The sequence below is a fragment of the Saimiri boliviensis genome, chromosome 17 (assembly GCF_048565385.1).
Source record: "Saimiri boliviensis isolate mSaiBol1 chromosome 17, mSaiBol1.pri, whole genome shotgun sequence".
Taxonomy (NCBI): Eukaryota; Metazoa; Chordata; class Mammalia; order Primates; family Cebidae; genus Saimiri; species Saimiri boliviensis.
In genome coordinates this window covers 53,070,787-53,097,488 of record NC_133465.1, presented here as the reverse complement: position 1 = coordinate 53,097,488, position 26,702 = coordinate 53,070,787, and the positions used below count along the sequence as shown (strand labels likewise).

Here is a 26,702-nt window from a genome sequence, read left to right as displayed (position 1 = left end):
ATTGCTTGAACCCAGGAGGCAGAGGTTGCAGTGAGCTGAGATCATGCCACTGCACTCCAGCCTGGGCATCAGAGTGAGACTCTGTCTCAAAAAAAAAAAAAGAAAGAAAGAAAGAAGAAAAAGAATGGAACTGTTTAATCAGATTGGAATTTAACAGGGAAATAAATAGTGGCTCTGCATAACCCACTAGAAAGTGGGTAATTTAATAGACTAAAAAGCAAAGCAGCTTCGGGATATAAGGAGAAAGCAATGCCCCTCCTTCCCAGGCACCCATGAGACAGCTGCTGGCCCAGAGGAGCTTGCTGTGATTGACAGAGGCACAGAAGGAATTTCGTCCTTGCGAACCTTCACAGAGAGGGGACAGGAGCCTTGATTTCCCCATAGAACATGATGAAAATGATTAATTGGCCCAGGACATGGAGGGCGGCAAACTTCTAAAAAGCAACACGTCACAGGCCCTTCTCATCTTTCCAAGATCCTGCATCCTTGCCTGGAAAGGGTGTCGTTCCAAATGCACAAGCCTCAGGGACTGAGGCCACATTCTCACTGCATTTACTTCATTGGGAAGGAAGGTGGAAATCACTCTCACTTTTTCAAGAGTGCCATTTGCTCTGCTTGTAGAAATAAGATTCTAGTTCTTTCACTGTTGGCAACCGAGCAGCTAAATATTTAGATTCCAGGTCACCAGGACTCAAGGTTACATCGGAAGGAGGCGTAGGCAGCAAACCTGATACCAAGAAGCAGCTGGCGGTGCCCCAGGCCTGGCCCGGTGTGCTGTTCACATCAATGAAGTCACTTGACTCTCCCAGCAAGCAAGGTATGCCTCCAGAGGAAGGCTGCTACCCAACATAAACACTCTAATTGTTTTGTTCATGAGAATCCACACGAATTTTCGAGATTAACATAAAAAATAAAGCCTCTTCAAGTAGACTGCAGTGGCTTAAAAAGTCAGAATGTCCAGCCATGCATGAGAGCAGCAAAGGTCTAAAACTGTGCTGTTTAATACAGTGGCCACTACACATGTGTGGCTTTTAAATCTTACATTTAAATTAATTAGAATTAAATGTACCGTGGAGATCCCTAGTGGCATTAGCCACATGATACATGCAAGAGCCACGTATGGTCAGTGGCTGCCATACTGTTTTATTTTTTGGTGTGGTTTTTTTTTTTTTTTTTTTTCCAGACAGCATCTCTCTCTGTTGCCCAGGTTGGAGTGCAATGGCGAGATCTCAGCCCACTGCCACCTCCACCTCCCGGGTTTAAGCAATTCTCCTGCCTCAGCTTCCCGTGTAGCTGGGACTATGGGCGTGCGCCACCACACCCAGCTGATTTTGTATTTTTAGTAGAGACGGGGTTTCATCATGTTGGCTAGGATGGTTTCAAACTCCTGACCTCAGGTGATCTGCCTACCTTGGTCTTCCAAAGTGCTGGGATTACAGGTGTGAACCCCTGTACTCGGCCGCCTGGCTGCCATATTGGACCATGCAGATCTAGGACACTTCGGTCACTGCAGAAAGTTCTATGGCACAGCGCAGCCCCAGATTATGGTCAAGCTCAAAAACAAAACAAGACCCCATGAGCCAGGAAGGGGTTTTGTTTCCCAGAAACCAACCCTGCATAATCCGTAGCACAATGCTTTGCATACTGCGGCTCCTAGCAAATATTACCTCTACGGTGACTCATCTGTCCATGGAGGCTAGCTGGATTTGCATTTTGTGTTTTTCTATGACCTGGGTATATCTGCATGATTCCTTTCGTTCCCTATTTATCCTGTCCGTGAAACCTTCAGCTTCTCCTCTTTCAAATGGCCTTGGGGAGACATCCTCCCATTAATCTGTCAATGTCAACCCACTGACACCCTTAACCATGTCATGAAAGCAGCCACGGCTCAGGATGGGCATATGCGTTCCATGAGTCATGCTTTTAATTTTCTCTAACTTCTGCTTGCCCATTGTCAGATTCCTGGTGGGTCGGGCTTCTCTTCTTTCTGGCCCCAGGCCTGTGTGCTGATGAGGCAGGTCACGCACGCACACGCTGGTTCTCGCTGCCAGGGGGCCCCACCCTGGGAGGCTGTGAGTCACCCTTCACACCTGGCATGGTGTTCATCACCGCCTCCCTCCTGACTCTAGCTCGGATTCTGCGCCCTCGAGGTGCACTGGATAATAACGTAGCTCTGCACGCAGCCTCTGGAGCCTGAAATGCACGTCATGGAGAGAGAATGTGCAGCCCACGGTTTGACAAGTGCGGATCTGTGGGAATTTTCCTTTGAGTTTGTTTTCCATTTTAGCTGTGACTCTGTCCACCGTGGCAGGTCCCACAAGCCCCTCAGGCTCAAGGTGCTGACTACATCAGCATCTCCCCTCAAATTGTTTCCTCTTCCTGAATTTCTTATTTCTGCCCAAGCCAGAATCCTGGAAATTATCTTAGACTCCGCCTCCTCTTCCTTCTGCTCCTCCGCCTACTTCCAGCGATCAAACACTGAAGCCTGACTGTCTCTTCTCCTCTCTCTCGAATCTGTCCACCTTCACCTTCCTTTGCAGGGCCCTCTCTTTTCTTGTCTGAATTTTTTTTTTTTTTTTTGAGACAGAATCCTGTTCCGTCACCCAAGGTGCAGTGCAGTGGCATGATCTCAGCTCACTGCAACCACCACCTCCCGGGTTCAAGCGATTTGTGTGCCTCAGCCTCCCAAGTAGCTGGGACTAAAGGCATGTGCCACCATGCCCAGCTAATTTTTGTATTTTTAGTAAAGGCAGGGTTTCACCATATTAGCCAGGCTGGTCTTGAACTCCTGACCTCTTGATCCGCCCTCCTGAGCCTGCCAAAGTGCTGGGATTTGTCGGATTATTGTCATTTCCCTAATGATTTTGTCTTTACCTTTCCCCTTACAGGCAGTCTTCCAGGCTGATGTGAGAGATAGATCCTCTAGGATCAAATTGGATCACAACACTCCTTTAGTAAATACTGTCTTTGTGATCAAGTCGAAACACCTTCGCAAGGTACCCAAGGCCCTTGTGCGCCTGTCCCCTGCGGGCCTCTTAAGCTCATCTGACCAACCTCTGTGCACCCTCAACCCTGAGGGCACCTCCTCTGAGAAAAGTTTCTAGAGCTTCTCCTGGGGGTCAGGTGGTTTTCTCTTGTCCTTTCTTTGTAAGCTTAGAACACCCTCTGGGCGCATGCCCACCGTGGGGTACATCTTTCTGTCTGCCTCCTCCCTTAGGCAGGGAGCTATTCAAAAGAGGAGGCACTGTGTGGTTATATTTCCAATGCCTAGCACATATGCCCAGTGCATATTTGATGACTAAGTTGTGATGCAGGGCAGACGAGCCCCAACATTGGGACTTAGCCCAGAAGGCTTCTTGGCTTTGCCCAGGTAAGTGCTGAAGCGTGAGCCGGTGGCGTTTAGACAGCAATTGTGATTGAAGTGGTGGTGTTCAGCGGCAGAGGGACTGCTCCCTGTGGACTGACTACCCCATAGGCAGTGTGCCCAGAGTGGCAGCTCAGGGCTGTTTTGAAGTCATATTTATACCTACTTTTCTTTTATTTTTGAGAGGGAGTCTCACTTTGTTACCTAGGCTGGAGTGCAGTGGCACAATCTCGGCTCACTGCAACCTCCACCTCCCAGGTTCAAACGATTCTCGTGCCTCAGCCTCCCGAGTAGCTGGGATTACAGGCGCCCTCCACCCCGTCTGGCTAATTTTTTTGTATGTTTAGTAGAAATTGGCTTTCACCATGTTGTCCAGGCTGGTCTCAAACTCCTGAGCTCAGGTGACCCGCCCACCTCGGCCTCCCAAAGTGCTAGGATTACAGACATAAGCCACCACACCCAGGCTATACCTACTTTTAATAGCACGCAGATTAAGGAGGAGATTATGCAGCAATTTCTAGGAAAAAAGTAATAACTTCTGGGTCATTGGGTCATTGCCATGGCAAGGACTGGTACCGCCCAGGTGTTGCAATGGCAATGGTAAACTGATGTGGCACATTGGTGGGCGTGTCTTATGGAAAGTGGCTTCCGGCCCATCCCCACCCCACAGACACTAGTCCTTAATTTGGTCAAGTGTCTGTGCCCCACCTCTTACCTTGATTGCAAGAATGTTTTAAGAATGTGCACCTATCAAAAGTCACAACCATATCACCATAACAGCCAGAACAGGATCCTTACACTGGGCAAGAGAAGAGAGGGGATAGTGTAACTTGGAGTGGAGAATGCTCCATGACCTGTCTTGAAATGACGGGAGAATGATTGACAGGAGAATGACTAACAGCCCTGAGCTGTCACTCTGGGCACACTGCCTGTTGGGCAGCCAGTCCACAAGGGGCAGTCTCTGCCGCTGTATACCACCACTTCAATCAAAATCATGATCTAACACCACCGGCTCACCCTTGACCACTTTCCTCGGCAAAGCCAAGAAGCCTTCCGGGCTAAGTCCCAATGTTGGGGCTCGCCTGCCCTGCATCACAACTTAGTCATCAAATATGCACTGGGCATATGTGCTAGGCATTGGAAATATAACCACACAGTGCCTCCTCTTTTGAATAGCTCCCAGACTAAGGGAGGAGGCAGACAGAAAGATGTACCCCACGGTGGGCATGCGCCCAAGGGTGTTCTAAGAGTACAGAATGCCAAATGATTGATGGGAGAAAGGCTGCCAATCTGCAGTGGCCATTTGGGCTGGAAGATTAGTCAGTTATGCTCATACCCTTTAGAAACCCCTGAACGAGTGGTGACCAGTGTAGCCAGCTAAATAAAGCACTCTTTTCCTGGCATACCACTCTACAGAGGGACAGGTGGCTTCTTTAAAACATCAAGTTCCTTTGATCACAAGCAGGCAAAGATGGAAAGGCCTAAGAATGGCAGGGTTGGCCGGGCGCGGTGGCTGACGCCTGTAATCCCAGCACTTTGGGAGGCCGAGGCGGGTGGATCACGAGGTCAAGAGATGGAGACCATCCTGGTCAACATGGTGAAACCTCGTCTCTACTAAAAATACAAAAAATTAGCTGGGCATGGTGGCACGTGCCCGTAATCCCAGCTACTCAGGAGGCTGAGGCAGGAGAATTGCTTGAACCCAGGAGGCCGGAGGTTGCGGTGAGCCGAGATCGCGCCATTGCACTCCAGCCTGGGTAACAAGAGAGAAACTCTGTCTCAAAAAAAAAAAAAAAAAAAAAAAGAATGGCAGGGTTGCAGCTCTGAGTGGACGGAGGAAACTCAGAACAGCCCGAAGTTGACCCAGGACTCGCTTGTACTTTATAACGGAGGTCATCTTGTTGTGGTTAAAGATTCTGCCCGTAACTCATCAGGCTAAACTGGATATTTCTTTTATGATGAGGTTATACAGTAATGGGAATACTGGTGTGCAGACTCCTCTGTGGGCAGACCAGGGTGCTGGAGGTCTTCAGCAGCATTCATGGAGCAAACGAGTACTAACTATCTTGGGCAAAGCCAGCGGTGCCCCATTTCTTCGTCATTTCTGTGCTTCATTCGAGTTCCTCTAGGTAATTATAAAGTAGGGCATGACATTAAAATGGGAGAACTGTCCGTTTGAATTGTGAATGCTTGCAGAAAGTTGTCCTGCCTTTTTCGACAGATGAGCAAGACAGCCTCGTCCTTGCACCGGGGTGATCCTGCCATGGGGCTGGGTTGATACAAGCACAAATTGTTATCCCAGCTCAGTGAATTGTAGGTGCTGAGAATGGGCGACCTCTGACCCAAAGCGTTTCCTGAGTCAGACATTGTGTGAGAGGTCTTTTTTTCCTTTGTAAGTAGCCTCTGTGTATGTTTACTGCATTTTCTTTTAATTCTCTACTTTAAAAAATGTTTCCAATCTTTAAAACCAAAGTACTTGTTAAAAGCCGTTTAAGGGCCGGCGCAGTGACTCATGCCTGAAAGCCCACCACTTTAGGAAAATAAGTTGGGAGGAGCACTTGAGCCCAGGAGCTCGAGACCAGCCTGGGCGACATAGCAAGACCTCATGTCCACAAAAAATTTAAAAATTAGCCTGTAATTCTAGCTCCTTGGAAAGCTGAGGTGGGAGGATCACTTGAGCCCAGGAGTTCAAGGCTGCAGTGAGCTGTGATGATCACACCACTGCAGTTCAGCGTGGGAGACAGAACGAGATCCTGTCTCTAAATAAATAAATAATTGAAAAGACATTTAAAATTCAGATATCAAAATTAAAAAATTTTTTAAATTGTAAGATAATATTCAGGTTCATACCCGCATTCAACACATTTTATAGCATACAGCATTTCATCCTAAAACTTTTATTTTGTTTTTATATTGCTTAATTCATTCAGAAATTACAATGCAATTATTATTTGTCAATTAAAAATAAAATTTTAAAAATTTAAAAATAAGAAATAAGGAAACTAAAGTCACTTGTACAAGACACCATGTTGGGTACCACGGGGATAGTAATGAGTAAGCCACGCCCCCCCATGTCTGACAGTGTCAGTAAACTAAGGCATTCTACAAATGTCTGTAGTTCAAAACAGTGCCTGATGAGTGTAATAAGAAGGCCATTGGGGCCGGGCTCACTCCTGTAATCCCAGCACTTTGGGAGGCCCAGGCGGGCTGATCACCTGAGGTCAGGAGTTCAAGACCAGCCTGGCCAACATGGTGAAACCCCATCTCTACTAAATACACAAAAATAACCTGGGCATAGTGGCAGGCACCTGTAATCCCAGATACTTGGGAGGCTGAGGCAGGAAAATCGCCTGAACCCGAAAAGTGGAAGTTGCAGTGAGCCAAGATCACACCACTGCACTCCAGTCTGGGTGACAGCAAGACTTCATCTCAGACAAAAAAAAAGGGGGGCCAGGGGGAAACCTGGGAACACTTCATGGAAGATGTAGATTTTTAAGCTGGATCTTAAGGCATGGACAAGATTTGGGAATCCCAAGGTGAGGCTGGGGAGCTGTGGTAGGGAGGACATTTCAGGAGAAAGGAAGACCCTGATTCAGGGAGGGGCAGCACATCTGGGAATAGTGAGCGGTGCAGCCTCCCTGCAGCACAGGAAATGCACCTCAGACCCCTTCTCAGAGCTCCCCCCCTTCCCCTTCCTGCTGCAGTGAAGCTGGCTCTTCCCTGGGTGTCCTCCTCCCAATGCTGCCCCAGACCACTGCCCACCAGGCTCTGGTGGAAACCCCATCCGCCAAGGCTTGTGCTATTTAATCCCACCATCCTCTCCGCCACTGTTAGTCCCCTGGCAGTGCAGACTCTGGCAGGCAGTTCAGTCTCTGTCCCCACCACATCTCCTGACCTTTTGCCACAGTCCTTGACTCCAGCATCCACCCTGGCATCTCAGATACCGAGTTTCTCAAGTGCCCTCCGCTGCCGCACTCTGCCACCCCATCCCCCGCAGCACATCCCAGGTGGCGTCATCACCCAAAGGAATTTCATCTCCAAAATTGCTGGCTGGATCATTACAGGTCTCCGGACTTTCCAGCTCTGCTGTTTAACTGTTTCTGCAGTGACACTTCCTCCACCTCTGGGGAACCTCTCGCCCCTGGATTCCTCTTTCTTTGCCCTGTGACTGCCCCCTCTGCACTGATGTGTCCTCCCTACACAGCCTAGGTACTGTGCTTGACCCTCTTAGTCACTTCTCTTTTCTTTTCGTCTTCTTTTCACACCTGCGTGGTGAAATCTCTCCCAGCCATCATCTCCCGGCTCATATCCAGGCCACCAGCCACTGCTGGAGAAAAGTCACTCAACGTTCAAAAGCGGTGCCACTGAAAGGTCACAGCCTCTGGAATTCCTCCGTGCTGCCCCGTGCTTCTCTGGTTAACTCTGTCTTCCTCCTCAAACCATCTTCCTTCTCCCTCATCTTCACGCCCTCCTGTCTTCCACCTCACACCACAGTGTCCCTTAGCTGGAAAGCTCCTCAGCTTACTGTCACCCCAGCCTCCGGCCCCTACCATTACCGCCCTCTCCAGCTGTGCCTGGGATCTGCCCCTTGCCTTGAGCTGAGCCCAGGGTTCATCCCTTCCCTGCCTGGATCCCCTGCTCGCTGCCAGAGTCTTCCCATCCACATTTAATCGTGATCGGAGGTCTCTCGGCAAAAGAAAAAAAAAAAAAAAAAAAACAGAACAGCCCTTCCTTATCCCACATCCCCCTCCACTTATTTCTTCCCCTTCACAGCCAAAGTTCTCAAAAGAATTATTTACACTGACTGACTCCATTTCCCCACCTCCTACTCACTCCTCAGCCCACTCCAATCTGGCTTCCCCGCTCATCATTCCACGGAAATGGCTCTCCAGCAAATGACTTCCCCATCTCTGCACACAGCGGGTCTCTTTCTGTCCTCACTGTGCTTGACCTCACGGCAGCCGTCCACTCGCGTGGTCACCGGCGCCTCCTGGACACACTGCCTTTCTGAGCTTCTGCAAAACCACCTGCTCCTCCTGGTTTCCCCTTGTCTCCGGGGACGGTTTCTCATCCTCCACTTCTCATCCTCCTCCACCTAGGCTCTGAACCCTGGGATTCCTCGAGGGTGGGCTCTCTTCGCATCTACTCCTTGGCGTTTTATCCCATATTCGTGCTGCAAACCTCTTTGGCCGCATAGTGAAATCCCTAGATCCCCTTCTCAGAATAATATTTTCAAAAACATAAAATGAGATCCAGGGCTTTCAAAGGAACCCACTTTTATTGAAATAGTCATCAAAATATTTTTAGAAAGTTGTGATTCAGTAATATGCATGCTTCTTTATTAGCACATTAAATAACAAGAGATGGGCGTAAAGGGTATTTTGAGACATCTGCCACAAATGTAATGAGATGTGAAAATAGCTGTGATTTCTAATGGTGACAAAATCACAGGTCCTGCTAATACTGCTGTGGCTTGTTGCCTGCATTCATAGATGAAAAATATGGCTTAGATTTCATTGGAGGTTAGAGAAAATAAAGATGTAATTTTTTTCCCATGCAAGTGAACGCCCTGCCCCCAAGAAACCCTGCTTCTTGAACATTTTGCCAGCCAAAGTCGAGATGCCGACTGCCAATGACCCCAGGTCTACATTTCCCCTGCAAACCTCACTTTGATCCCCAAATCAGAATATCCAACTGTTGAGTCACTCTCTCGCCTCAGGTATTTCAAAAGATACCTCAAGCCCAACAGGCTCATGCTAAAGGTCCCAGCGTGGCCCTTCCTTCTTCCTTGTGTGGGTTATTATTAGTCCATTTTCACATTGCTGATAAAGACATACCCAAGACTGGGTAATTTATAAAGAAAAAGAGGCCGGGCACGGTGCCTCAAGCCTGTAATCCCAGCACTTTGGGAGGCCGAGGCGGGTGGATCACAAAGTCAAGAGATCGAGACCATCCTGGTCAACACGGTGAAACCCCGTCTCTACTAAAAATACAAAACATTAGCTGGGCATGGTGGCGCGTGCCTGTAATCCCAGCTACTTAGGAGGCTGAGGCAGGAGAATTGCCTGAACCCAGGAGGCGAAGGTTGCGGTGAGCCGAGATCGCGCCATTGCACTCCAGCCTGGGTAACAAGAGTGAAACTCCATCTCAAAAAAAAAGAAAAAGAGGTTTAATGGACTCACAGTTCCACATGGTTGGGGAGGCCTCACGATCATGGCGGAAGGCGAAAGGCACTTCTTACATGGCAACAGGCAGAGAGAGAACTTGTGCAGGGAAACTCCCCTGTGTAAAACCATCAGATCTCGTGAGACTTATTCACTATCACGAGAACAACTCAGGAAGAACCTGCCCCCTTGTTCAGTTACCTCCCAGCAGGTCCCTCCCATGACACATGGGAATTATAGGAGCTAAAATTCAAGATGAGATTTGGGTAGGGACACAACCCAATTACATTATGCATTATCATCAGACTCTGACATTTTCTCTCCATCTCCCCCTGCATTGATTTCATCACCAAGTCCTTTCCATTTTACTTCCTCAATATCTTTGAATCCATCTGTGTCATCTTCTCTGCCACCATCTCATTGAGTTACGGCAGCGGCTTCCTAACCAGTCTTCACACTCACACTCCCATTTTCTATAACATAGGTAGAGAGATACAAGCAGGCCAGGCACAGTGGCATGTGTCTGTAATCCCAGCACTTTGGGAGGCCATGGCTGGCGGATCACTTGAGGTCAGGAGTTCGAGACCAGGCTGGCCAACATGGTGAAATCCCATCTCTACAAAAAATACAAAAATAAGCTGGGCATGGTGGCATGCACCTGTAATCCCAACTACTCAGGAAGCTGAGGCATGAGAATTGCTGGAACCCTGGACACAGAGGTTGCAGTGAGCTGAGATCACGCCACTGCGCCCCAGCCTGGATGACAGAATGAGACTCTGTCTCAGAGAGAGAGAGAGAGAGAGAGAGAGAGAGAGAGATCGACCGACAAGCAGAGCTCAGTTCGCTTTATTTGCCCACTGAAAACCACTCCATGGCATTCTGTGGCTTTTAGCTTGAGGATGTAATCAGCAAGGCCCTGGGAGATCTGGCTCTCCTTACGGCTGTGTGTTTGACCCACGCTGGCTCTGTGTCCTCTGACGTGCCTGGCCACTTCCTGATAGAGCACCTTTGCACATGCTGTTCCCTCCCCTCACAGCACTCACCCTCTTCCCCCATGCCTCAGATTGCAGCCGAGGTCACTTCCACAGGGAGGTTTCCCTCACCCACCACCTGCCAACTAGATTAGGATGCCTCCATCTCCTATTCCATGTTCTTACAGCTGTTCCTATTTCCTTTTTTAAAAAAATCTGTGACTCTAGTAATTTGACATTTATTTAATAATTATTTGATTCCATGATCTACAGCCACACCTAGACTATAAGCTCTATAAGGGCAAACACTTTATTTTACTCATCATTCCCTTATCCCCCCTGTTTGGTTACACTGCCTTTTTCTATGGTTACATCGCCTTTTCCTTTTCCTTTTCCATAACTGTATGCTAGTCCTAAAGCACCAAGGGTAAGATGAGACATATCTCTCCAAATCTGTCTTACATTGACCTTTCTTGTTTTGATTATTGATCTCTCATTGTTACCAGATGGTCTCATAAAGCAATGCTTAATCTAATGAAATAAATATGTATTACAGGCCATACAAGAGAAAGCTAGTGGCCAGGCATGGTGGCTCACACTTGTAATCCCAGCACTTTGGGAGGCTGAGGTGAAAGGATCACTTGAACACAGGAGTTTGAGACCAGCCTAGACAACAAGATGAAACTCCATCTCTACTAAAAATACAAAAATTAGCCAGACATGGTGGCACGCACCTATAGTCCCAGCTACTCAAGAGGCTGAGATAGGAGGATTGCTTGAGCCCAGGAAGTTGAGGCTGCAGTGTTAAGAAGGATATTTCCTAGATTTTCTTCTAGGATTTGTATAGCTTGAGGTCTTACATTTAAATCTTTAATCCATCTTGAGTTATTTTTTTCATAGGGTGGAAGGTAAAGGTCTAGTTTCATTCTTCTGTCTGTAGTTAGCCAGTTGCGCCCGTACCATTTATTGAATTAGGGAGTCTTTCTCCATTGCTTGCTTTTGTTAGATTTGTCTAAGATCAGATGGTCGTAGGTGTGTGGCTTTATTTCTGAGTTTTCAATTCTGGTTCAGCGGTCTATGTGTCTTTTTTCGTACTAGTACCATGCTGTTTTGGTTACTGTAGCCTTATAGTACAATCTGAAATCAGGTAATTTGATGTCTCCAGCTTTGTTCTTTTTGTTTAGTATTGCTTTGGCTATTTGGGCTCCTTTTGGGGTCCATATGGATTTTAGAATAGCTTTTTTCTAATTCTGTGAAGAATGACCTTGGTAGTTTGATAGGAATAACATTGAATCTGTAAACTGCTTTTGGTAATATGGCCTTTTTAATGATATTCTTTCTTCCAATCCATGAGCATGGAATGCATTTCTGTCTGTCTCTGATTTCTTTCAGCAGTGTTTGTAGTTCTCCTTGCAGACATCTTTCACCTCCTTGGTTAGCTGTATTCCTAGGCATTTCATTTTCTCTGTGGCTATTGTAAATGGAATTGTATTCTTGATTTGACTCTCAGCCTGGGCACTATTGATGTATAGAAATGCTACTGGTTTTCATACATTGATTTTGTATCCTCAAGCCTTGCTAAAATTGTTTATCAGTTCTGGTAGCCTTTTGATGGAGATTTTAAGGTTTTTTAACTATAGAATCATATTGTCAATGAAGAGCTGGTTTGACTTCTTCTTTTCCTATTTGGATGCCTTTTCTATTTCTTTCTTTTGCCTGAATGCCCTGGCTAGGACTTCTGGTATTATGTTGAATAGGAGCAGTGAGAGTAGGCATCTTTGTCTTGGAAATGCTACCAGCTTTTGCCCATTCAATAGGATGTTGGCTGTGAGTTTGTCATAAATGGCTATTATTTTTTGAGGCATGTTCCTTTAATGCCTAGTTTGTTGAGAGTTTTTTTTTTTTTTTATCATGAAGGATGTTGAATTCTATCGAAAGCTTTTTCTGCATTATTGGAATGATCTTTTTTTTTTTTTTTTTTTTTTTTGAGAGTCTCACTCTGCCAATTAGGCTGGAATGCAGTGGCACCATCTCGGCTCATAGCAGCCTCTGTCTCCTGAGTTCAAGTGATTCTCCTGCCTCAGCCTCTTGAGTAGCTGGGATTATGGGCATGCACCACAACACTCAGCTAATTTTTGCATTTTTAGTAGAGACGGGGTTCTCACCATGTTGAGACTACCACAACACTCAGCTAAATTCAGGGCACACACCACAATACTCAGCCTAATTTTGCATCTTATTAGAGATAGGGGGTCTCACCAAACCATGTTGGCCAGTCTAATCTCAAACTCCTGACCTCAAATGATCCACCCACCGTGGCCTCCCAAAGTGCTGGGATTACAGGCATGAGCCACCATGCCCAACCCAGGGCCAACAATTTTTAAAAGAAGAAATACAAGTAGCCAACAAACATGAAAAAATGCTCATCATCATCAATCATCAAATCAAAACCACAGTAAGATACCATCTCACATCAGTCAGAATGGCTACTATAATAAGTCAAAATACAGGCCAGGTTTGGTGGCCACGCCTGTAATCCCAGCAGTTTGGTAGGCCAAGGTGGGCGGATCACCTGAGGTTAGGAGTTTGAAACCAGCCTGGCCAACATAGTGAAACCCCATCTCTACTAAAAATATAAAAATTACCTGGGTGTGGTGGCACACGCCTGTAACACCAGCTACTCCGGAGGCTGAGGCGTGAGAATCGTTTGAATCCAGGAGGCTGAGGTTTCAGTGAGATGGTGCCACTGCACTCCAGCCTGGGAGACAGAGCAAGATGCTGGTAAGACTGTGGAGAATAGGGAACACTTACATGCTGTTGCTGGGAATGTAAATTAGTTCAGCCACTGTGGAAAGCAGTTTAGAGATTTCTCAAATAACTTAAAGCTACCATTCAATCCAACAATCCCATTACTGGGTTTATACTTAGAGGAAAATAGATTATGCCAAAAAGACACATGGATTTGTATGTTTATTGCCATGCTTTTCACAATAGCAAAGACGCAGAATCAACATAGATGCCTATCAAGGTGGATTGGATAAAGAAGAGGTCGTACATATGTACTGTGGAACACTACACAGTCGTAAAAGAGAAAGAAACCATGTTCTTTGCAGCAACATGGATGGAGCTGGAGGCCATAATCCCAAGGGAATTGATGCAGACTCAAAAACCCAAATACCACATGTCCTCACTTGTAAGTGGGAGCTAAATATTGAAACACACACATATAAACCTGGGAACAACAGATACTGTGGACTACTAAATCCACTAAGGACAGGGATGTGGATTGAAAAACTACCTGTTGGGTGCTATGCTCACAACCTGGGTGCAATATACCCATGTACCAAACCTGCATTTGTACCCCCTGTATCTAAAACAAACGCTGAAATTTTTATTTATTTATTTTTTGAGACAGAGTCTCACTCTGTCACCCAGGCTGGAGTGCAGTGGCGTAGTCTTGGCTCACTGCAACCTCCCTCTCTCAGGTTCAAGCAATTCTCCTGTCTCAGCCTCCTGAGTAGCTAGGACTAGAGGCATGTGCCACCACACCTGGCAAATTTTTTATTTTTAGTAGAGACGGGGTTTCACCATGTTGGCCAGGCTGGTCTTGAACTCCTGACCTCAGGTGATGCACCTGCCTCAGCTTCCCAAACTGCTGGGATTACAGGCGTGAGCCACTGTGGCTGGCTGAAAAAAAAAAATTTTAAGCCAACTTGAATGAACTCCCACTCACCATTTTTTGGCACAATTTTAGGAAGAAAAAAATTGAATAAAATATATCCTTGAGAACCCAGTAATAATTAATAAATAAGAAAAGAGAGAAAAAGAGAAGAATGCTAGCAAATAATTACAAAAGAAATGTAGAATTAGGCTAGGTGCAGTGGCTCATGCCTATAATCCCAGCACTTTGGGAGGCCGAGGTGGGCAGATCATTTGAGCCTAGGAGTTTAAGACCAGCCTGGCCAACATGATGAAACCCTGTCTCTACTAAAAATACAAAAATTAGCTGGGCATGGTGGTACGCACCTGTGGTACCTGCTATTCAGGAGATTGAGGCACAAGAATTGCTTGAACCTGTGAGGCAGAGGTTACAGTGAACCGAGATCACGCGACTCCACTTCAGCCTGGGTGACAGAGCAAGAGACTGTCTCAAAAAAATTAAAAATGTAGGATTAGAAAATCATAAATTTTGCTACCCCAATGTAATTATCAATATAGGCAAAGCACATTAAAAGATGCTAAAATCACTGGGTAAAATACTACTTAGGGACAGGCTATTCAATCAGTGCTAAAGAATCATCCCACAGACTCCCTGTTAATTACAAAGGTGGGGAAATGAACTTTACATTGGAGAAATCTGGTGGTCACCACCTTATCCTTATAGTTCAAACACAGCATTTCCCAATATTGGGACAACCTAACAAGGCACCTACTGACAGAATATTATAAAGAAGGACAGCACACCACCTACAAAATAATCACACCCAAAATGATTAAACTGCATTTTATGATGAGGAGCAATCAAATTTAGAACATAAGCCATTCTGTGAGACAGCTGGCTGGATCTCTTCCAAATGGGAAAAATAATTAAAAAGCCAAAAAGACCAGAGAATAGTTCTAGATTAAAAGATGAAAGAGACATGGTGCCTTGACTGAATTATTGATCCAAATGTAGAGCTAAAATGACATCTTGGGGACAGTTGGGTTGGAATATGCTCTGTATACGAGAAAATATTATGAAACGATTAAATTTTCTTAGATAAAAGAATGGTTTTGTGGTGTTGCAGGAGAATGTCTATTTTGATAGGAGATGCACACTGAAGCATTTAGGGGTAAAGTATCTTGAAGTGCGATCACTTTGAAAATGTTCAGAAAAAGACTGTAAAGAAAGAAAGCAAACTGCCAAGGTAAAGAATCAACGGTGTGATTTGTACTATTCTTTCAGCTTCTCCGTAGATTTGAAATTCTTCAAAATAAAACAGAAAAACATTTCTAGAAAGGGATCTGTTGCCGCAATGTACTGTTAAGTAAAACAGGATGAATGGTACAATTCTGTTAGGGTCACATTAGCTGCTGTAACAGAGACCAAGAATGCAGGGGCTCAGTGGACAAGATCGAAGTGTATCCCTTGCACCTGTGAGAGTCCTGGTTCGATGTCCAGCTCAGCTGCCGGCACTTCTCCACTCAGACTTCCAGGGACTCAGCTGATGATGGTTCTGCCATCTTCCACATGTGACTTTCAAAGTGGTCGCTCTCCAGCTCACAGGAAGGTGACAGGCAGAGGTGCAGGACCAGAGATGATCTCTGTGGAGACTGCACATGTTGCCTCTGCTCTCACTCGCCTGGGTGAGGCCTTCCTGCTGAGTGGTAGTGGGGCAGTAGGAGCAGAGGCTGAAAAATTCAGTTCAAGCTGGGCAACCACACATCCCGGCTTCAACTCTTAGCAATTTAGAAGGGATTTGGGTAGAAAGGTAGTAGTCTCCATCAATCATTAAAAAGTGTCTAAAAGAATACAGAGCTGGGCGTGGTGGCTCTGTAATTCCAGCACTTTGGGAGGCCAAGGCGGGTGGACTACTAGAGGTCAGGAGTTTGAGACCAGTCTGGCCAGCATGGCGAAACTCCATCTCTACTAAAAATACAAAAATTAGCTGGGCATGATGGTGCACACCTGAATCCCAGCTACTCAGGAAGCTGAGACAGGAGAATCGCTTGAACCTGAGACGGGGAGGTTGCAGTGAGCCAAGATTGTACCGCTGCACTCCAGCCTGGGTGACAAAGCAAGAATCTGTCTCAAGAAAAGAAAAAAAAAAAAGACAGACCAACCAATTGGAAGCTTTTATTTCAAGGTTAATTGGTTTTTAGAATGTTTTAAATATCTTTATGCTTGTCTTTGTTTTTCCATTCTAAGCAAGCGTTTCCTTTATAATAAAGAAAAGAATTATGCTTTACAAAAATAAACCATTGAAACCATTTCACTGGCGAATTTGCAGGATGTTTTGTTTCCTCTCTCTAAAAGAAACAGATAGCTAAATCATAAATACTACTTTAAGCATTCTTCTACTCAGAAACCTTCAGTGGGACCCCACTCTCGATCACATTTGCTTGAATCTCAGGGCTCCCCACAATATGGCCCACCACTGTCCTCCTCACTCTGTGCTCAAGCCACCCACCTGGCTGTTGCAGAATCTCACCTGCTCTTTTGACTCCATCCTGTGGCTCACAGGCCGCCTCCAACCCAGCCAGACCCCACCCATCGTTCAAGTCCCAGCACACACCACCACCTTCCCTTGATTTTTCACCTTTTCCCAGGGGTTTCCATGACATTTAGAATGGGTGCGACACAGTGCATCCCTTGATTAAACGTCACTTTCCATTTCACTAGTAAAGCATTAATCTTCTCTGTCAGTTTCTTATTTCCATATCCTTCACAGAGCCTAGCACGGTGTTAGGGACATAACAGATGCATAGGATATATCCCAATTGACTTCCATGTTTAATGACCTATTATTTTGAGTAGGAAGCATTTTCAACAATGATCTCCATCTGATGGCCAAGCCCCCTGTTGCTGCTCAGATGCTCTTTTCATCTAAAAGAATATGAATTCAGACAAAGGATGAAGGGGAAATACACTGTAGCAAAATTATATCTGAAAAAACCCTAACTCAAGGGTAATCTCAATGTGCTATTAAACACTGCACTTTAGCTTTCCAATTTTTTTTTTTTTGAGATGGAATTTCACTCTTGTTGCCCAGGCTGGAGTGCAATGGCTTGATCTCGGCTCACTGAAACCTCCGCCTCCCAGGTTCAAGTGATCCTTCTGCCTCAGCCTCCTCAGTAGCTGGGATTACAAGCATGCGCCACCACACCCTACTAATTTTGTATTTTTAGAAAAGATGGGGTTTCGGTCGGGCATGGTGGCTCACGCCTGTAATCCAAGCACTTTGGAGGCCAAGGCGGGCGGATCACCTGAGGTCAGGAGTTCAAGACCAGCCTGACCAAAATGGCGAAACCCCGTCTTTAAAAAAAAAAAAAGAAAAGATGGGGTTTCTCTATGTCTGACCTCAGGTGGTCCGCCCCTCTTGGCCTCTCAAAGTGCTGAGATTACAGGCATGAGCCACCATCCCCGGCCCCAATTATTTATTTATTTGTTTACTTATTTATTTGAGACAGGGTCTTGCTCTGTCCCCCAGGCTGGTTGCAGGGGCACAGTCACAGCTCACTGCAGCCTCAACCTCTCAGGCTCAGGTGATCCTCCCGCCTCAGCCTCCTGAATTGCTGGGACTACAAGTGCATACCACCTTGCCTGGTTATTTATTTTCTGTAGAGACAGGGTCTCACTATGTTGTCCAGGCTGGTCTCAAACTCCTGGGCTTAAGTGCCTCAGCCTCCCACAGTGCTGGGATTACAGGGGTGAGCCGCCATGCCTGGCTGCATTCCAGTTTTTTTAAATCTAACAATTTTCTGGCCACATACTGCTTCCTTTCCCTTTTCCCATCACACAGAACCCTGCTCCTGCTACAGCCAGAAAACGCTGTACACAGGTGTCCCTAGTGGAAGTGGGGTGGGGTGGGGTGGGGGTGGGGGCGGGGAATGTGAATGTGTGGTCACCAGCCATGTAAACTGAACCGAACGGTGATTTCTGCAGCACACAAAGGATTGCCTGGCATTATAAGAAGTGTCTCGCATGTCCTGCTTGCCATGTCAGTAACTTGCAGCGCTAAGTTTCACTCAGTGGCCATTCTGTGGTGAGCTGAATAGTGATCGTGAAGCAAGTTCTCCAGACTCACATGCCTGTCCTTCAGAGGGCACCCCCATAGTGTTGGAATGTTACAAGACTGAAATCACCGAGGCCACTCTCCAGTCAGGGCTGCAGGCTGGGTGATTCCAACTTGCTAGCCTGAAAATCCAAGAGAAGCCTGCAGGCAGGAGAGTGTTCTCTATGGAACTCAACAGTAGACAGGTGTCTGTGATATTTATGCATCTGGAAGCCCAACTGACTCCAAAAAGCATCTTTTTTTTTTTGAGACAGAGTCTTGCTCTGCTGCCCAGGCTGGAATGCAGTGACACAATCTCAGCTTACTACAACCTCCGCTTCCCAGGTTCAAGCAATTCTAGTGCCTCAGCTTCCCGAGTAGCTGGAATTACAGACCCATGCCACCACACCCGGCTAATTTTTTTGTATTTTCAGTAGAGACAGGGCTTCATTCACCATGTTGGCCAGGCTAGTCTCAAACTCATGGCCTCAGGTATTCTGCCCACCTTGGCCTCCCAAAGTGCTGGGATTACAGGCCTGAGCCACTACGCCCGGACTCCAAAAAGCATCTTGAGGCAAAATGGAGACCAGGGGTATCTAGTGCCTTGTCTTACCCAGCTCCATCTGGCAGCCAGATGGGGAAGACAAATGAGGGTCAGAAGCGGTTCGATTCAGGTGGGTGGTACCTGAGTCCAGAAAGAAGCCCACTGATCCTCATTCTTTATTGTCCACGCTTACAGTTCTGGCACACTCAAAATTGTCCTGGATACACAGGAGGGATTTTGCTGCTGTAAGAGTTTTCTTCTGGACAAGAGAAAGTTTTGCCTGCTTTGTGCTGCAGCAGCACTTTGTGCAGAACATATTTTATATTCCATGACTACGTAAAGGTAACCGTCCTATCCAGAATGCTATTTATACAAGCTGCCCTCAATTCCCTAAGGTGGTTTTTGTGTCTGAGGCACAGTTTGAGTGTGGGCTTTGGGGACGGCGCTCTGAAGGTTCTCATTGGCACACACAGTCCCTTGATCGACCTTCCCGTGTTGTCACTGTTTAAAGGTTGAGGTTCACTGCCTCGATCACATTCTTTTATCATCTCACGAGACCAAGTTCATTTCAAATGTACTCAACACAACACAGTCTGGTGCCAGCTTGACACTACCCTTTGCCTTTTCCCTCCCATCCACAGCAAGCTGTGCCCTGAGCTGTATCACAGTTCCACTTGGCTCAGCCTCCATCACACCACACACGGCAAAGATGGGTTCGGTACACATCAATCAGAATTCAGTAGCGCCTCTGGGGGAGGGGCAGAAATGGCATATCAGTTGAGAACCAGTTTCCTGGGTCTTGGAAAGGAGCCATCAGGCAAGAATTGGAAAATAACTTGCAGTCTTTTCTGTCCCTGACTGCCTTATTCTACTTGCTCTTCTGGTCGTCTCTGTTCGCGGTCGTCTTATCATTCCAGACACCATATTGTTAGGTCCTAGTTGTTAAGAATCTAATCATCCTCATATTCCCAAGGAAATACATCCCCCTTCCCAACCCATGTGTCTTCATCTTCCAGGACATCTAACTCGAACCATGATGTCATTACCTCACTGCCCAATGCTGCATTCCCCAGTTAAGCTCCTTCTCTTCTCAGGGTGGGTCTTTCTCTGAACTTTTGAAAGAGCGTAACCCTGGGCAAAGTGATAGCTCTACTTTATTATGTAAGAGGCCAGTAGAGCAAGTTCAGGAGCTTTGGGGAAAACCTTAAGTTTAAAAATGACAATTCTCAAGTAAATAGTAATTTTATCAGCTTATTTTAGTTAACATGGCTTTTTTAGAACTTTCATCAAATTCAATAGAAAACATGAAGTATACTCAAGTCTCATGGGTTTTTGTTTCGTTTTGGTTTCTTCTTTTTAATTTCGTGGGCTTTGATTTTTTTTTTTTTTTTTTTTTTTTGAGACAGAGTTTTGCTCTGTCGCCCAGGCTGGAGTGCAGTGGTGAAAATCTTGGCTAACTGCAACCTTCGTCTCCCGGGTTTTAGCAATTCTCCTGCCTCAGCCTCCTGAGTAGCTGGGATTACAGGTGCCCACCACCATACCTGGCTAATTTTTGTATTTTTAGTAGGGGGTTTCACCATGTTGGTCAGGCTGGTCTCAAACTCCTGACTTCGTCATCTGCCTGCCTCAGCCTGCCAAAATGCTGGGATTACAGGTGAACCACCATGCCCAGCCCTGGGCTTTGATTTTTAAAGATAGAGCTGGTTTTTCTCCCGCAAAGAAATAGCAGTGTGCTGTTGCCTCCACCTCCAAGTGACATTTCAACTTGGAAACACATGAGGAAGAAATGAAAATTGTAATTATTTTTCAAAAATATAAGAGGAAAAGATGCAATTTTAAAATCAACTTTAAATTTAAAATTTTACTTACTATTGTTTATCTCTAATGTTAGATATTTGCCATTAGAGCTTTACTGTCTGAAAAACTGTTGCAGCATATTTTCTTAAAACTAGGTAAATTTCAATGGCCATTTATAAGACTATCATAGATTATATTCCCTGGAGAAGAAACCAAGAGTCTGGTGTGGAACTGACCTGCCATGTATATACCCTTTTGGAATAGGTGAAATCCAATAGGATTTTTCTTTGGGGACTTGGCTTTGGTTTCAACCACAGGTAGTAAATGTTTAGTAGTTAGCTAATTAATTTTTTTAATGGCTGAACATTAATTAATGGCTAATTATAAAAGCCAATACTTACATGGCACTTACTGGGTTACATGTATATGGTGTTGTTCTAAGTGCTATACAGACATATATATATGTTGTGTAATCCTCACAAAACCACCAAAAAGTGGATACTGTTGTTCACGGATGAGAAATCTGAGATCCAGAGAAATGAACTAACCCAATGTCACACAATTACTAGGTGCAAGAGCTGGGATTCACTCCCGTGAAGCTGGGCTCCGTGGTCTTAAATACCGTACTTTAGTCTCAGGATGATTTACTACAACTTCTCCCAGCCAAGGACGATCCTCCCTGCGTGATAGGACGGATTTTCATGAAGGAGGATAGGCCGGGTGCTGTGGCTCATGCCTATAATCCTAGCACTTTGGGAGGCTATGGCGGGCAGATTGCCTGAGCTCAAGAGTTCAAGACCAGCCAGAGCAACACAGTGAAACCCCCATCTCTACTAAAATACAAAAAAAAATTAGCCGGGAATGGCAGTGTGTTCTTGTAATCCCAGCTACTCGGGAGGCTGAGGCAGGAAAATTGCTTGAACCTGGAAGGCGGGGGTTGCAGTGAGCCGAGATCACGCTACTGCACTCCAGCCTGGGCAACAGAGCGAGACTTTGTCTCCAAAAAAAAAAAAGAAAGAAAAAGAAAAGAGGATAGATGGAAATGGCTGAGAACGTAAGAGGACAGAATGAAGAAAAAAAGGTGAATGTGATTTATTTAAGATTTCTCAATGAGGCGAGCAGGAAAAAATCCATTAGCACGTTTGTATTATACTTCTTGCCATTGTGCCTTCAGTTTACAACCGATAAAACACCGACTTCTAGCTGTCATTTCTAGACGCTTAAGGGTTACCACCTAAAAATAACGTTAACTGAACCAGAGAAGGATGTACTCACATTGCAAGCTCACTGTGCCGCAGGTCACAGGACAGTTTAACTGGCCAAGCTCTCACCTCTTCAGTGCACCAAAGGCTTGAGGTTTAATGAGTGGGTGGAGGAAGGATAAACATGGCTTAACACCCCAACCAATCAAGAGGTCTGTTGGCCAGCTCCTCCCTATCCACCTCCGCCTGGTGCAAGCCAAGAATTCCGGCCCTGGCTGGGGGTAATGGAGATGGATCGCTAAGATGGGCGGACACCTGCTGCTGATGCTGCTGACACAGGTGTTGGGCATCCTCGCCTGAGGCATTTTTTCCTCCCTTTCTGCTGGCTGGAAAGAAAGGGCTGACGTGCAGGGCCCTGCAGGAGTTGACTTAACCCACGACATTGAGCTGATTGTGTTGGGCAGTTTGTGGAAGAAATTCTGTCCCATATTAATTGATGCTCTTCTTGGGACCCAGTTCCAGAACTGTGACTTCCAGGACCCAATTACAATGACAATCTTAGTTCGCCTACTTAAAATTGGCCCACGTTTTCTTTTCTGAGAATAGAGAACCCATCTCATGTTCAGAAATGACCTAATGTTTCAGCCAAGCACAGTGGCTCACGCCTGTATTTCCAGCATTTTGGGAGGCCGAGACAGGTGGATCACCTAAGGTCAGGAGTTCAAGTCCAGCCTGGCCAATATGGTGAAACCCCGTCTCTACTAAAAATACAAAAATTAGCTGGGTGTGGTGGTGGTTGCCTGTAATCCCAGCTACTCGGGAGGCTGAGGCAGGAGAATCACTTGAACCTGGGAGGCGGAGGTTGCAGTGAGCCGAGATGGCACCACTGCACTCCAGCCTGAGCGCTAAGAGTGAAACTTTGTCTCAAAAAAAAAGAAGAAGAAGAAGAAGAAAAGAAATGACCTAAAGTTTCATCTTTGACATTTTGGAATAATTTGCAAGGATTTTGATTAAACAGCAAAATCGAAAGAGAAAGGGGAGAACAATCCGTTGGTTGTGTCTTATGTTTTTCCCACCCCTTTATCTGAGGGTGGTCTGTTTTCTGAAACTGTGCAGAGAAACAAGAATTATTAGTTTGAAGGCTGTATCCAAACTCTAAATTTAAAAACATGATTCATCATCTCAGAGGATAATGATATGTCCACCTGTAGATTTATATGGACTTCTTTACAGAAGACTGGCACGTAGAGGACTTTCTTAGAATTTAGTTTGTCTTACATCACACCCAGTAATTCAGAGCTATTCAGAGTATTTTCCTGAGTCAGGAGCCTGTGAAATGAAAATGCCACAACTGTCAGGGAGAACGATGAGCAAGATCAATACAAATTGCAACAGTTGGGGGGGGGGGTACTGAGAAGATTTATTTAGCATTCATTCTATGTCTGCGAAAGACCACATGTTCAGAAGACTTTCCAACACTGGACTACGAGTTCTCCCACACTGTAGAACTTAGTTCTTCCCCTCCCCAGTGGCCCCCAGGGTCACGGAGCGGGGAACCTAGTGATTTGTTTGTTGCAGAACAGACAGCCTAGTAAGTCATAGCAACACCAGGACCTAAAGCCATAAGGCTGTGCTTAAATCACCTTGAAGACCAGGTTTCTGCTATGTATATTGTTTTCATCCTTTCTTTGGTAGGTGTAAGTGTAGCCAAGTATAAAGCTGTTCCATGCCTGGATAATTTTTATTGCATCTGCAAGGCTGTGTTGAGATATTCTGACACAGCAAGAATCATAATTTGTCCATGCATAGATTTAGACTGAGTTCTTTATAGAAGACGGACAAGGAGGGGACTTTAAAAAAGATTAGGCTTGCGGCCGGGCGCGGTGGCTCAAGCCTGTAATCCTAGCACTTTGGGAGGCCGAGGCGGGTGGATCACGAGGTCGAGAGATCGAGACCATCCTGGTCAACATGGTGAAACCCCGTCTCTACTAAAAATACAAAAAATTTGCTGGGCATGGTGGCGCGTGCCTGTAATCCCAGCTACTCAGGAGGCTGAGGCAGGAGAATTGCCTGAACCCAGAAGGCGGAGGTTGCGGTGAGTTGAGATCGCGCCATTGCACTCCAGCCTGGGTAACAAGAGCGAAACTCCGTCTCAAAAAAAAAAAAAAAAAAAAAAAAAGATTAGGCTGTCTCCTGTTGCATCGAACAATGCAGAGTATTGAAACTGAGGTTGGATTTAATCGGTCTCTGCCACACTATCTACATTTCCTTGTCATTGTCAAGTATATGATTAACATAAGGAACATTTTTTTTTCTAACCTATTTCGAAAATAGTTCAACTAACCTATCTTGAAAATAGTTCAAACAATGCGAAGCTTAAAAGCACTTATTTTTTTTTTCTCCTGCTTTCATATGTAGCTTTTAACATGAGCTATTTATTGGTCATCAAATTACTTAAGGGTCAGAAATGCATTCTTTTCATGATGTTCTACAAAAGACACTCATAGAAAAATGCATTCTTTCTTAACGTTCTATAAAACAGACTCATTAACTCTGCTGTTATTTCTAAGTTGCTATGCCCAGTCCATCCGAATCTCTCTGGTGAAAGGGCACGTTGACCCTGGCAGAAGACTCTAGGATTATTGCTGGAGGGGGTCACTGCATTTGCCTCATTCTGTTTTCTGTGCCTAACGAAGTTGACCACTGATACTTAGACATCTTTCATTTTTGGTAGAGTTCTGGAGAGGAGGATCCTCTAACTGAACCAAGATCATCTACCAAGATATCTGCATTTAAGTGTGACTCCAAACTTCCAGCAATTGACCAAACATCAGTCAAGCAGAAACATAAAAGTACCATGACTGCAAGGAAAGCAGAGAAAGCGGACCCCAGCAAACCCTCTCCAGGTGAGTGGCTGGCTTATTGAAATTCATAAGATTTAAAATCCTGGTATTAAAAATAACGACAACAGGCCAGGCGCAGTGGCTCATGCCTGTAATCCTAGCACTCTGAGAGGCTGAGGCTGGCAGATCGCTTGGGGTCAAGAGTTTGAGACCAGCCTGGCCAACATGGCAAAACCCCTGTCTCTACTGGGGAAGCAGAAGCAGGAGGATCGCTTGAACCTGGGAGGCAGAGGTTGCAGTGAGCCAAGGTTGCACCACTACACTCCAGCCTGGGTGACAGAGCAAGACTCCGTCTCAAAAATAAACAAATTAAGTAAATAAATAAATATAACAACAATCAAATTGGGGATATTGATTAAACCTAGTGTTTTCCGAATGGCTAATTCAGGTTTTGAAAGGCCAGTGATCCTATGCAAACAGTAACATTAATTTCAGAGTAGAATATAAGGTCGTGGAGGCATAAATCATGCACTGTAACTTCCTCCACTGCCCACATGTCTTTCCCATCGCTAGTGTAGCATCAGCCTAGAGTTGCTGTCTTTTCATCTTCTTCACCCTTCTTGGGGATAAAGGCATTTGGCCCCAGGTATCAAGTTTTATGGCTCAAACAAGAGCCTAAAGAGAAGCTTTCAAATACATCTGAATAGCATAATTTACAGCCAAGAGAGAAAGTAATAAAGTTCTCCTGTTCTGGGTTTGTCCTCCCGGAGAGAAAAGGTGCTTGATAAATCCTCCCTTTTGTGCAATTTGGAAAAATAGTCGCTCTTTAGCTGCCTTAGAGCAAAGACCAATCTTCTGCTTGGGTCAGGAGTGACTTAATAGTATCCACAAAGGGGCTAAAATTCACTGAAAATTGAACGTCTCTCGGGCTCATTGCCGTCAAAGACAACAGCTATAAGACAAATTTGATTTGATACCTCCGGGAACTGAGGTTTAAGTTGGAGTAACTAGGCAGAAAGGTCTAAGTTGAATGGAAAGGATCCAGGCTAACTGCTGAAGAATTCGTCAATAGCATGCAATTCATTAAAATCCAGATCACAGCGACTTTCCAATCCTAAATCGCTTCTGCCAGGCAACTACCGGTCCAGCTAAGTCTTCATGCCTTTTTAGAACATGGCAGCTTTCACTCAGATTCACCACCCACATTTTACTGCTCTAACGAAGTCAAAACCAAATTGACTTCTGAAGGAATGTCCTCTCAGGCAAAGCCTCAACTCTTGCATCTTATTTAATCAGGGGAGAAAGTATCATCACAGTTCATTTCTCATTTTAAAGGCTTTTGGTAGGAATTAGGCTTTTAACTCAGCTGTTTAAGGTTGAAATAGAGCAGATAAGATAATTCCACCAATATTTCAAAATACAAGTTGTGATTTATTGAATTGAGGATGTTTTTAATAGCAAAATTTGAATTTGAATTTGAATTTAAGGGTTTTCTGTTTGTTTTGTTGTTTGTTTTTGTTGAGACAGAGTCTCGCTCTGTTGCCCAGGCTGGAGTACAGTGGCGCCATCTCGGCTCACTGCAACCTCTGCCTCCCGGATTCAGGTGATTTCCAGCTAATTTTTGTATTTTTAGAAAAGACAGCATTTCACCATGTTGGCCAGGCTGATCTCGAACTCCTAATCTCAAGGATTCGCCCGCCTCAGCCTCTCAAAGTGCTAGGATTACCTTGGCCTCCCAAAGTGCTAGGATTACAGGCGTGAGCCACCATGCCCAGGCTAAATTTTAAGTTTAAATAATGCAACCCCATCTGTGCAATATAATCTTTAGCCCTCTTGCTAAAATCAGGTGGTTGTTTGCATATAGTATGCTTTCTCATGGTGAAGAAAAGTCATTAAAATGAGCTGTTTAGATCCACTCAGTGCTTTAGTTTGTCTGATTAATACGGATGTTCAGCAAACCCTGTATGGAACGTACAGCACTAACAAAAAGGGGGAATTAATGCACTTAACAGTCTTTACAACATCACATTTGAAGAATTACCGGGCTGAAAAACACCAGGTTT

At 45.4% G+C, this 26,702-nt stretch overlaps 1 protein-coding gene across 3 annotated transcripts in view; it reads left to right on the top strand.

The window, feature by feature from the left end:
• Positions 1-26,702, top strand: part of MARCHF10 (membrane associated ring-CH-type finger 10) — a 101,100-nt gene that overhangs the window by 16,022 nt on the left and 58,376 nt on the right. For all 3 annotated transcript variants that reach the window (XM_010330281.3, XM_039476431.2, XM_010330282.2), the window contains exon 3: positions 24,531-24,702. In XM_010330281.3, the coding sequence (XP_010328583.2) occupies positions 24,531-24,702 (172 nt within the window). The remainder of the gene's footprint in view (positions 1-24,530; positions 24,703-26,702) is intronic.